Source organism: Asterias rubens, chromosome 11, assembly GCF_902459465.1.
Source record: "Asterias rubens chromosome 11, eAstRub1.3, whole genome shotgun sequence".
Classification (NCBI taxonomy): Eukaryota; Metazoa; Echinodermata; class Asteroidea; order Forcipulatida; family Asteriidae; genus Asterias; species Asterias rubens.
This window is the reverse complement of record NC_047072.1, coordinates 12,958,129-12,970,584: the sequence shown is the minus strand read 5'-3', so window position 1 is coordinate 12,970,584 and position 12,456 is coordinate 12,958,129. Positions and strand designations below refer to the sequence as shown.

General features: G+C 41.2%; 1 protein-coding gene across 1 annotated transcript in view; it reads left to right on the top strand.

Annotated features, from left to right (window-relative positions):
- LOC117296654 (PR domain zinc finger protein 1-like) overlaps positions 1 to 11,462 on the top strand; it is a 28,484-nt gene extending 17,022 nt beyond the window's left edge. Inside the window, exons 2-5 of the mRNA XM_033779680.1 lie at positions 1,766 to 1,954; positions 5,226 to 5,345; positions 5,833 to 6,088; positions 7,213 to 11,462. Coding sequence (XP_033635571.1) covers positions 1,766 to 1,954; positions 5,226 to 5,345; positions 5,833 to 6,088; positions 7,213 to 9,065 — 2,418 coding nt within the window. The 3' untranslated portion in view covers positions 9,066 to 11,462. The remainder of the gene's footprint in view (positions 1 to 1,765; positions 1,955 to 5,225; positions 5,346 to 5,832; positions 6,089 to 7,212) is intronic.
- The last annotated feature ends 994 nt before the right edge of the window (positions 11,463 to 12,456 follow it).

Genomic DNA, 12,456 nt, shown 5'->3' with positions numbered 1-12,456 from the left:
GGTTATAGACAAAATGTTAACAATTTTTATTTTCGGTGTTTTTTTTTGTTGCCAAAATTTGTTTTATTAATATTAAAAAGTATCGTTGTGTTTTTCATAGTGATCTTTTTTTCATGAAGAGCCAACAAGCTCTGTCATCTAAAACAATACTATGCGACACCGCCTCACCCTATGACTTTTCAAAAAAGAAATGCAGAATCAACACTTGTATAGCTGTTCATTGTGTGTCAATACGTAGATATAACACAAACTGGTTACTCTAATATATCTCATCCCCCCCCCCTCCTTACAAGCGAAACTAAACAAAGACTTTTACACGTTCTCTATTTACAAAAATGTCCGTAAACACAAGTCCTCCGAAGCGGGAAGTCAATGAAGTATTGCCGTTGAAAGTGAAACTAACCCCGGCGTCTGTTGTCTTCGTCAAACAGAGCGATGTATTTTTTCACGGGGGAATTATTTTCCCCGTCCAATTTGCATAGTCACCCATTCACGAGTAAGAGAGAGATCCCGCAAAGACTTTCGTTTCGTTGGGTCCAGCTGAGGATGGTTCGAGCTGTTTTTTTTACAGGATTTATTTAAAGAACAGTTTCGACTTTCGCACTGATTAATATCGAAGGTAACTTTTAGGTGGTTGACAATGAGGAATTGTTTGGTGTTCGACAACTAAAGGATTAGCGAATAGTTACAACCAACCAGTGGGATTATTTACTCACAGTTTTACGAGAAATGCTTATCATCAGGCCTGTTAGAATGCTTCATTTTTGAAAGGGCAAGGGCACCTAGGCATTTTCTCCTTGGTAAAGGGCACCCTATGGAGGAGAAACTGTTGGAGCATTTCTCGGGCAGCAAGGCAATCGCCTTCGTTGCCTCCGTGAAGGATTAGGCCTGTACATTCATTATAATAACATGTAGATTTTACCCAAATGAAGTTTCCTTATGCGGCCAAGTGACGCATCTTTGTTACGTCATCAGTTGAAGGGAAATCCCCCACATGGATTCGAACCCACCAGCTTCATTTCAATAGGCGAGGCACATCGTTTCAGCACGGATCTGCTACGACCAGCCAGCATTCGAACCCAAATCACTACATGTTTCCCCAAGAGAGAGTTTACGGTAACAGCCAATGGCTCGTTGTCGAGGAAGATTCTCTCCACAGACTAAACAAAGTAGGGTTGACGTAGCTGGCCGTCGATGACTCAAAAGCCCGATCTAAAGAGAGGGTTGTTGAGTTAAGTATTCTGGGCGGAACAGGGCCCAATTTCATAGAGCTGCTAAGCAAAAAAAAAAAAAGTTAAGCATGTACTTTCTTCCTTGATGAAAACAGGATTACCAACCAAATTTTCTGCTTTCAGCTGCTGTTTGCTTATCCAGAAAATCATGTGAAAATTTGGTTGGTAATACTGTTTTATCAAGAAGGAAGAAAATTCATGCTAAGCAAATTTGTGTGCTTAGCAGCACATTGGGCCCTGCAGGCGATTTCACGAAACGCTAGGATCAATCCTATCTCGAGTTAGGACGAGTAACCCGTCCTAACTTAGGATGAGTTCATTGCGTCCTACGTATTTGGATACGGAACTGAACCCGTCCTAAGTCCTAAGATTAATCCTAAGTTAAGAAGAGTTTGGTGAAATCGACGGCTGGTGGCTTAAACAACTCAACGTTTCGATCAGTATGCTCTGATCGACTTCAGGAGAATCCTGTAACTCTGTTCAAAAATTATGATTGTGATTTGTTTTTGGTCTGGTTGTTTTGCTTTCTACAGGCTAACACACACTGTTTGAAGATGGGATGCGAGGATGACAACACTGAATGGGTCGACTTGGACGAGGCCGAGTACCAGATGAAATGTATCTACGTTGTGGGTGATAAACCATGCGAGGACGACGCTGAAGAAAGTCGGGCCGCCGCCTCGTTGCCTGGAAATCTCAACTACATCCAGCGAGATGAACAGGTAATGACAGTTTTGTTTTATTTCAAATATAGATCTTAGAATTATAATCAAATCAGCCAGAGCTATACAAACTAGAAATATAATAATAATATACCTTTTGGGTACAATCATGTATAGACCTTTTGCATTGACGTCATCCAGCCGCCATCTTAGAGGAAAAACGGTGACGAAACAATCGAGACGCACGGATTTGTACGCGCGGCGCACAGTATTGGCCAATGAACAACCTCCTTTTGACCTCTAGGTGAGGACGCCCTACTGAAATGACGTCATGTGCATAAGGTCTTTTAGGAGAAGTGTAGGTTCTGGGAGGAACCTATGTAGTCTCGACGTTCGAACAGTAAACTCTGCTGTCGTCAAGACAAAGCAGAGTTTCCTGTTCGACACGCTGATACCACACCGGCTCTTCAGGCTCATACTGCACTGTATTATGGTTGTACCCTCATGGTTATACCTGTAAGATACCCAATAATATATCATATGACCCACACACTGCAAATATATTTTGTCTAGGTGTTCAGATACAGATTTTCTATAATACGACTTCATTTTCAGCCAGCAAAATGTTTCACAGAAAAATGGTTGCTAGTAAAAAATAAATCTGCTTAGTAAGCTTTCAGACAAGAATATTTTTGTTTTCATACTTACAAATCGAGTATTAAACCTTTAAAAAGAAACATTAATGTAAAATTGTTCCGCTATTAAATCAGACGACACAATCATAAGAAACCCACAAATTTAAAGCAAACAAATATTAGACCATACATCAACATTGTTGTCGTATAGCCCCATTACTATACAAATTGTTTGGCAGAAAACTCAACTCTTGAATTTTGCTGATAAACAGTGTTTGTTGACGACAATAAATAAGTCTCTTTCTGAGAAATAATGAGTCATTTCACTTTGTGACAAGAAAATCAAGATAAGTTCAAAGTAAACAAACATTCTCCAGCGACGAGATCATACACATAATGTGTTGGACAATTGTTCCACAAACCGCAGAGTTCACGTAAGATGACGCGCATTCTGTTTGTAAAGCAGGGAACACAATAATAGAAGTGACAATAGCATTGAAAGTGGTGAAGTAAGACTGCAAGTATGCCAGAAAAATCCCCAGATATGATTTGTATACAATAAGCTAATCACAATAGAATACAGGGTTTAACCTTTTCAGTGAATAGCCAGCAGACTATATAGGCTTGTCATTTCACTGGTTCACCTGCTTTGTGACTGTTTGATTACATACCACAAATACATTTCATTTCTTACTCCGTTAAGAAAGGATATGGACAATTTTAATACAATTATGATAACATTACTCGAGGAGAGTTGTGCCTAAAAATGTGTATGTATCACAATGTCTACAAAAGTCGTCCAGCACTCATACGCTGAACTTTCAAACTTCGTTTTGGCCCTGTCATGTCCGACATGGTTTGTCGAACATTATTCCTTTGTCGTAACACAATGGTTCTGACAAAATGGTTTATGACACACAATGTTTTTTTTCCAGACACGTTTGGGTTGGACGTAATGGGCGAGACTGACACCACTCGAATAAGAGAGAGAAATTGTCACTCTTACTCATAGGAGTTCTTGATGCCATTTCATTTCGTAATTCATTCATTGAAGCGCCTTTCTATAGGAGGGGTTTTCCCCGCTCGATACCTTAGTCTAGCCCTTTGAAACCAGTTGAGATGGGCGCTATTGTATAAGTCGAATATTCCAGCCTCCAGTTCCGGGTGACATTGCGCTTGTCTATATACTAGGCGATCTGTGACGTCACATAATACAATAGAGCCACATGGCTCTGGACTTCCTAGACTTGATTCAAGTCCCGTTCTCGTGGGAGAGGTCCCTATAGGCATATCGCGCCAACAAGCAAACACGCCGTATAGCAGTGCGCGCTCTCCGTCAAAATGTTGTCCTGAGTGCGGAACGTGACAGGTTGTGGGTAGACTTGACTCAAGTCCCAATCCCGTGCCATCCCCAGGAAACAACTGTTTTGTGATACTCTGCATTCCAAAACCTGTTCTCGGGACTACATTTTGACGGCGAGCGCGCACTCTACTGTATGCTACGGGGTTGTTTCTAGTAAGTTGAGGTGATAGCTTAGGGACCTCTCACACGAGAATGGGACTTGAATCAAGTCTATAGGTTGTGGGGAATGCAGAGCACCACAAAACAAGAGTTTTCTGGCGACTGGCACGGGATTGAGACTAGTGAAGTCTATGGAATTCCTGATGCAGGCACTTACTGGTACCTGGTACACAGCTTAAAATATCCACTAAATAAACTAGGCCCAATTGATACTTCACAGAGGCAACGAACGAAGGCGATTGCTTCCGGGCCCCCCGGTTCATTGTCTTGGTGCCATTGAAATGATCCCGTAGAAATTTGCATTCCTCATAGGGTGTCCTTTACCAAGGAGAAATAGCCTGGTGCCCTTGCCCTTTCGAAAACGAAGCATACAGGCGTGTGTAAGTCAGAGATGGTACATACCGAAATTATTTCTGTAAAAAAAAAGAATTAATATAAACATTATTTAATTACTTTTTATTTTGCTGAGTCAACTACTTTCAGTTCGTTAATATTTTGTTACCGCAATATATTAACTATAAACCCAACACCGAAACCTTACACCGAAAGAAGAACAACAAACAATCATAAGTATTTTTTGAAACAGAAACATTCGATCCGACCAATCCGATCTCCGCATTGTAAATAAAATTGTTTGACACTTCATTCGGAGGGAAGTGAAAGCCAAATAAATGACTTTATAGCGAAGTGGATCATATTTCCCTATTTGCATTTCATAACAAGTTGTTATAATTTAGAACAGAGACATATTTACACATAAAGCATGCCTCAACTTTAAAGGCAGTGGATACTATTGGTAATTACTCAAAATAATTGTTAGTATTATAACTTACTTGGAAACAAGCAATGGAGAGCTGTTGATAATAAAACATAAAATAAAAACATTGCGAGAAACGGCTCCCTCTGAAGTAACATGGTTTTAGAGAAAGAAGTAATTTTTCACGAATTTGATTTCGAGACCTCAGAATTAGATTTGAGGTCCCGAAACCAAGCATCTGAAAGCAACTGAAAGCACACAACTTCATGTGGCACTTCATGTGGCAGCACAGTACTAATACACAGTACCATGATAACTTTAACATGGTGCTGCATGTAAAACTATTTGTGTGTGTGCAATTTCATTGAACTTGTAATGGAGAAATAAAGTATTACAAACAACAATGATTGTTTTCAGATCGTGGGTGTTGGTGCAATAGGCTACATCCCCAAGGGGACTCGCTTCGGTCCACTGGTCGGTCAGATCTATCGAGAGGAAGAGGTACCTCGTGACGCTAATCGAAAGTACTTCTGGCGGGTAAGATATGTTTTGAGGAGTTGTCAATAGAGCCACATGGCCCTGTACTTTTTTTTTTAAAGTAGAATACAATGATCTACACACAAATCCCTCGAAATTTTACGGTTTTCCTTGTAGTTAACGGTCTGCCAGTTTCTGACAATTTGACTCCACCACAAAATAGCGTGCCATGTTTTACGCCGTACAACGAAAACAGTGAAATTTCGAGGCATATTTATTTTGTGTGGCTCGTTTTAACATTTACAAAGCGCACAAACTATCCAAGATTATTATATTTTACTTGGAAAACATCCTTCTAACCATATGCATTTTGTAAGAAAACGAACAATTTCAATATTTTCAAAGAACAATTAACTCGCCCGATCCATTGCAACCTGTCCCTTTAATGTCACACGTGTCCTCATGACATAGCACAGCCTAGATCGCCTAGTTCACGCTAGAAAAGTGGTGAATAAGTTTTAAAAACTTGTCCTATTATTCTAAACAGATCTATAAGAACCAGAAGTTCATCCACTACATCGATGGATTCGACCCGCAGAAGAGCAACTGGATGCGGCACGTCAACCCGGCCAACTCGGCCTGTGATCAGAACCTCGTCGCTTGCCAGTTCGACACCGATATCTACTTCTACACCGTGAAGCCGATACGACAGGGCACGGAGTTACTGGTATGGTACTGTACGGAGTTCCAGAGAAGACTGGAACAACCCGTTATCATGCAGGCCGTTACGGAGGGCGAGAAAGGTAAGGATGCCGAGGCCAGACTATTTTGGCCCTTTTTGAAACCACGGCAGCTTCGACTTTGGATTCGGCTTCAGGCTCCGTCCTTTCGTCTGAAGCCAAAATGGCAATCAATTTCGTTTTATGTACAGAGTAAACAGCAAAACGCAACTGAAATAAACTGAAACTGAAGCCATAAAAATGCCCCCCCCCCAAAAAAAAAGGAAACTGATTGGTTGTGAAACAGTGTGCGACGATTCGCCTCCAACACCCCAATCCCCACCCCCACACACGTCTAAATTCAACCTATACTGATGACACGAAAGTTGTCTAGGGATGAGGGTGCAACCAGTTTCATTTCGTTAAGATGTTCTTCAAACTCTGTTTGCAATACTAATCACGATTATGATTGGCCTGATTGTAAATGTTTTTTGCGTTCGAGGTAAGTTTGAAGCGAAACAAATTAATGTTCTCTTGAAAAGGCTTTCATTAAATAACTCTCGTCAATAACACGAATTTGTAAACAAATACTACGACAATTCAAAACGAAACAACGAAAAGAGAGGTAGTATGCGAATAGAGCAGCTTAGGCAAACATTGAACATTGCACATTTTTGTAACTAGAAACGGCGAACTGCTCACAAAAAACCCTCAACAAATAATGTTTGTTTCTATTCCTTCATTAAACAAACTTGACACTGTATAATATTAAGTCAAAATGGAAATCAATTTCGTTTTATGTAAAGAGTAAACAGCAAAACGCAATATCGTGATGTGAAAGTAATACCATCTGTTTTTTAACAGACACCTACAAGCGTTGTCACCTGAAGCGATTAAGAGGCACCAAGTCAGCAAGTTATCTTGAAAGAAACTTTGCTAACGTCTACAGAAGTTTTAAAGGGACATTAAGAAAACAAAGTTATTCAGGCCTGTATGCTTCGTTTTAGAAAGGGCAAGGGCACCAAGGAATTTTCTCCTTGGTGAAGGGCACCTTACGAGGAATTTGTAAATGTCTACTGTAGCAATGGAAGCACTCGCCTTTGTTGCCTCCGTGGAGTATCAGGCCTGACCATACGTCTAGTTTAATTATTATCGCTTATATTTCTCTTCCTCAACACACAATGTTCTTACTATTTGCCTTTATGTAGGATGTGACTCGAGTATCAACGAATTGAATGACACACAAGAAGAAGACAAAGTCCTAGACTTCAGCATGTCCTCTCGAAGTTCCTCCGCCGGTAGAAGAACCATCACCCCACCCACATCCTCCCCGTCTCCCGTACCTGCCGACTACCCAAGTCTACCAACCAAACGGCCGTCACACCTCCCCGCCGTACCCATGGGGGCTGTGATTTCTAACCCTGCTACGGGGTTGGTCTTCAGCCATCGCATGACCAGTCCGCAGACCTCACCCGTCCAGAAGGGAGCCACCGGTGCTATGCCTCAGAGCAGGGCCGAGTTGAAGCCCAACTCGACCCACCACCAGATCCCGAAGCACATCGCTGATGCGGCTAGCAAGGCAGGGGTGCTCATCCCCCACCCGATCCCCCTGCAAGTCGGCCGGCACCACGGGCTACCCTTCATCTTACCTCAGTACATGTACAATCCTCTCCTAGTCAGGACGACTTTGCACAGTGGTATGCTACCGACCCAATCCATGATTCCCTTCGACTCACGTCTCCATTCGACACACACACAAGACAGGAACATCAAGAGAGTAATTCTACCAGCCTGCTCAGCACCTGTAGCCACTATCAACCCAAACGTTGTTCTCAACGCTAGCTCACCAATCTACTCCTCCCCAACCTCGTTCACTAGTGCCAACAACTTCCAGCCCAACACAACAACACCTCAAACGGAGGATGAATCAACAACCAGCACGGATTACAAGCTGATTCGCAAGAGGTCCATCAACCCGGACTACGGCCACAAATCTCTGGAGTACCCGCTCCCAAGAAAAAATGGCAAGATCCAGTACGAGTGCAATGTGTGCCAAAAGGTGTTCGGTCAGCTGTCCAATCTGAAAGTACATCTACGGGTACACAGCGGGGAGAGACCGTTCCGCTGTGAGGTCTGCAGCAAGGGGTTCACGCAGTACGCCCACCTCCAGAAGCACTACCTAGTCCACACCGGGGAGAAGCCTCACTGCTGCAACGTATGCAACAAGTGCTTCAGCAGCACCAGTAACCTCAAGACCCATATGAGGTTGCACAACGGTGAGAAACCCTACAACTGTAAGCTCTGCCCTGCTAAATTCACCCAGTACGTACACCTGAAACTCCACAAGCGATCCCACCTCGAGGAGGGGTACGTGTATGACCCCACGGACGAGGCGAACTTGTCCCCGTCACCAACACCGTCCTCCCCCACGGATTCCGTCTCCCCACCGCCGTTCAAGAAGATCAAGTCGGAGTTCCACGGCTACACGAATCATTTGGTGAGCACCGACGTGGCTGATTATTTTGGACAGACCGGAGAGAGGAGTCCGGTGAACGATTCAAGCAGTGACGACGCACGGGAGGAGGGCCTGGACCCAGTAAGGTCACATAGAGGAGGAGGTACAAAGCTAGCAGAGCAAGGGGATAGCAATAAAAGAATCACCGAGACTAACATGGCGCAGAAGAGAAAGGGTCTACCGCCCCCTCTCGTCCCTGTCACAACCTCAAACAACGGTATGAAATACATTGTTGGTAACCCAGCGAGCTACGAGGCAATTGACACAGCCAACTTTCCCAAGGAAAAGGAGATGGTCTTCCCTCGCCATGTTAACGAGGCGGACCACCCTCAAAACGAAACTAAATCCAGCTCCTCGGATATTAAATCAGTGATTCGTCCAAGCGAGAGCGAAAACCCAAATGCAGCCATTGTGTACAGTAGAGCCAGGGAGTCTGAAGACTTTAGTGTGAAACGAGAAAAGTTTATGCCCGGTCAACTCTTGTCCCATGCAACCAAAATCGAAAACGTTGTTCAGAAAATTCTGAGCAAAACGGTTCTGAGTTGAGCAGAATGTTTAGGTTTTATGCACGTGACTCCACTTGAGTATAGCGCCCTCAAGTATAGGTCGAGTGACAGTTTTTCTTTGGCCCATCCTTCAGGGGCCGATTTCCGAAGAGCTAAGATCGATCGTAGTTTGTTTTTTGTAAAGTATGATGTCACAATACAAAGCACGTAATACTGGAAATTTGGCTTGCTGTGACAATAATGGCTTTGTGAAATCGACCTGCAGGGCCCAATATTATATCATAGGGCTACTTAAGCACAAAATTATGGTAACCAGAATAAGAATACCAGCCAAACTACCATGTCGCATGTTCAATTTGTGCCTGGTACTCTGCCCATTTCTACTTAGCAGAAAAATGTTCAGCATATTTGTTGCTTAAGCAGCTCTATGAAACTGTGTCATTTAGGCCCTACGCCTGGCATTACACAGCTAAGCGGGTCCGTTATTTCGTCGGGCCGTTTTGCCTTTAGAGTGACAATTTTTGTAATGTTCTGTAAGTGTTTTCAGTCGCTTAGAGGAATGGTTAAGTATAATGTGCCTTTATGGTTCCCCAGAAAATATTGAATGTAACATTTCGATGAAGATTGTATAAAATATTGGTCAAATTGTTGATATACACAGATTAATATATTTATTGATTGATTCTACTATTTACATTAATTGTAACTATCGCTGCATATTTTGTATACATTTATCACATTTTAATTGAGTGTTTTTTTTAATTTATTGAATGAATCTTTTAAGTTATTCTTGATTACTCGGAGACCAAAGTTTATTAATAATTAATCGAGTATTTGGATACGGTTTTTCTAATCATAAACAAGTTGTTTCAAAAAGTTGTTAGTTGTTAGCAAATAGGTCACAATGGGTTTGAGACTTTTGCCAGAATTTTTGTTTACACTTTTGTATTGATGTTTCTACCTTTTGTCATTTTCTCTCAGCCAGTACCACTTTCATGGAACTGTTAATAAGCAAACATTGCGACAATACCATGTTGTCAATCTTAGTTTCTGACTCGAACTAGTTCAAAGATGGTGGTCAATGACGTCATGTGCAACCCATGATCTAATGTGCATGAATACTTTGCGCAGTTTGCCAATAGCGCAGGAATAATGTGCGCAATATGCCGATAGTGCAGGGACAAAATTTAACCCCGTTGATAACTCTACCATCTACATTGTACATATGCACGACAGTTCCAGTCTGCGTTTCAACAGACAACTATGTCAAGTCGGTATAATGGGACTGAATATTCTAAGGGGTGGGGGGGGGGGGCAAATTGCGTGATTATGTATTAATAAGTGTCAACTACTTCACGGGCAACGTGCCCCCTGGTTAGATTGGTGCCCTAATACTCCAGTAGCAGTAGATATTTACATTTTCCTCATAAGTTGCCCTTTACCAAGGACAAAATGCTTTGGTGTCCTGCCAATTCAAAAACGAAGCCTACTGCATGATGTCTTTGTTTAATTTGGTCTCAATGTACAAATCCCATTCATTCACTGATAGATATCTTCTTAAATATATACGCAATCCAACACTTCCAAAACGTTACGACGTACTCATACGACGTACGTGTCGATTTATATTATTGGTTCAAGCTAGTGCGTTTCCCTTTTATCTCATGCCATTATTATTAATCAGTACTATTGTTGATTGAGAATGCGGGTTTGAAACTACAATTTGAATTATATTACGCAGCTAAGTGTGACTCTATACTTATGATAATAATAATTCCAGAGTTATTGTTTGTTTTGTCAGGAAATTTTAAAGTTAATTTTGATGAAGGTTTTTCAATTTTGCCAATCATTCACAGTCATAAATTTAATGTATCAGTACTATATCAATATGGCTTTCTATTTATTATTACTTATTACTTTGTTTTTGTTTTGTTTTGTTTTCTTGAGAAATGTAAAACGCGGATTTGCTTTTTATTGTGAGAAGCACGGGCAAAAAAAGAAGAAGAAAAAAAGGAGAGTGTCCAAAATTAAATCAGTGTTTCGAACAAATTTAGTTCAGACTGACAATAATGATGGTAATGCCACATATGCTGGTGGTTTCTTATACTTTTTGAAAAAGTTAAGAGAAACACAAAATAACATCAGTTTATTTTGTTGTATGGGCCTAAGGCTAATTTCTAGCAGGCATTTTGTCTCTGATTGGTAAAAAAAATTATTACGTCAAACCTCTTTTCATTGTTTTGGAGTCTTTCCTTACAAGGGATGGTTTTGTTTGTGACTTTATTTTGAATTATTTTAAAAACTGTGCTAATTAAAGATAAGTGCCATTTTCTCCCCGAAATACTGAAATTAATTAATATTGTTACCAATGTGCCTTCAGATTAAGAGTATTAATGGATTAAATAAATAATTTAAACGTTGCTGTTTGTGATTTAAATTAAAACCTCTCCGTGTACTTTGTTGTCAACCTCGTTTTGTAGGGGAATGTTAACACATTTAAAACCACTGGACACTTTTGGAACGACTCAAACTAATTGTTGCAACCTTGTTTGAAGCCTAGCCTACAAATCCGCCCGTGGGATCACCCCGACGCGTCGGAGTGATCCCACTGGCGGATTTGTTGTGCAATTAAAATTATTAAGATAATTGTTATCATAAATGCAAGCTTATAACTTTCTTGAATCAACAATTATTTATATTGATAGAGTTCTAGTCAAATTAGCACAAGCAACATTGCCCCACCCCCAAATCTGCGCTACTACCACTCCAAGGCCCTAGAATAATTATTCCTGGTACAATATTCACGAGAGGGCGCGCTCACGTTTCACCGGCACAGGTTGGACCCACAGACATACCCGTCTTCATTGTATTGTATGGTTGTATAAAGTCGAGTGGAGGAATTGAGCGAGGGTACTTCAGCACACGTAGAAGAGGACTGAAATAGTGCTGAAGTATGGCAACATTGGAGGGAGAGCCAAAAGGGCGGGGAGGGCCAGGGGGTTGACGGTTGGCTTGATGTACCCTCTACCCTGCCAGGGGATTATGTAACAAACAATTAGGCAAAGTAATACACACAAACAGTATGACCATTGTTGATTCTCTAACTTGATATGAAATTTTATTCAATCAATACAAAATTAAGCCCGTAATAGATTCCTGAAGAAAGAACTTGGTCATCTGATAACATTCAAAGAAAAGTAGACAAGTAAGAGAAGCTCTCCAAAACAACAATGCAGTAAGTAGACCATGGAGACCTAGCACATTTCGGCTATGTTGATTATAAAACGAAAAATAGCTTACAGCCTGACATTTTGACACTTAAAGGATTCGGGTACTTTTTCAAAATGTCCACATATTTACATTAAACTTACAGAGTTTGAAGATTATGATAGTGGAAAGCTTCCCTTCAAATATTATTAACTAAGGTTGTG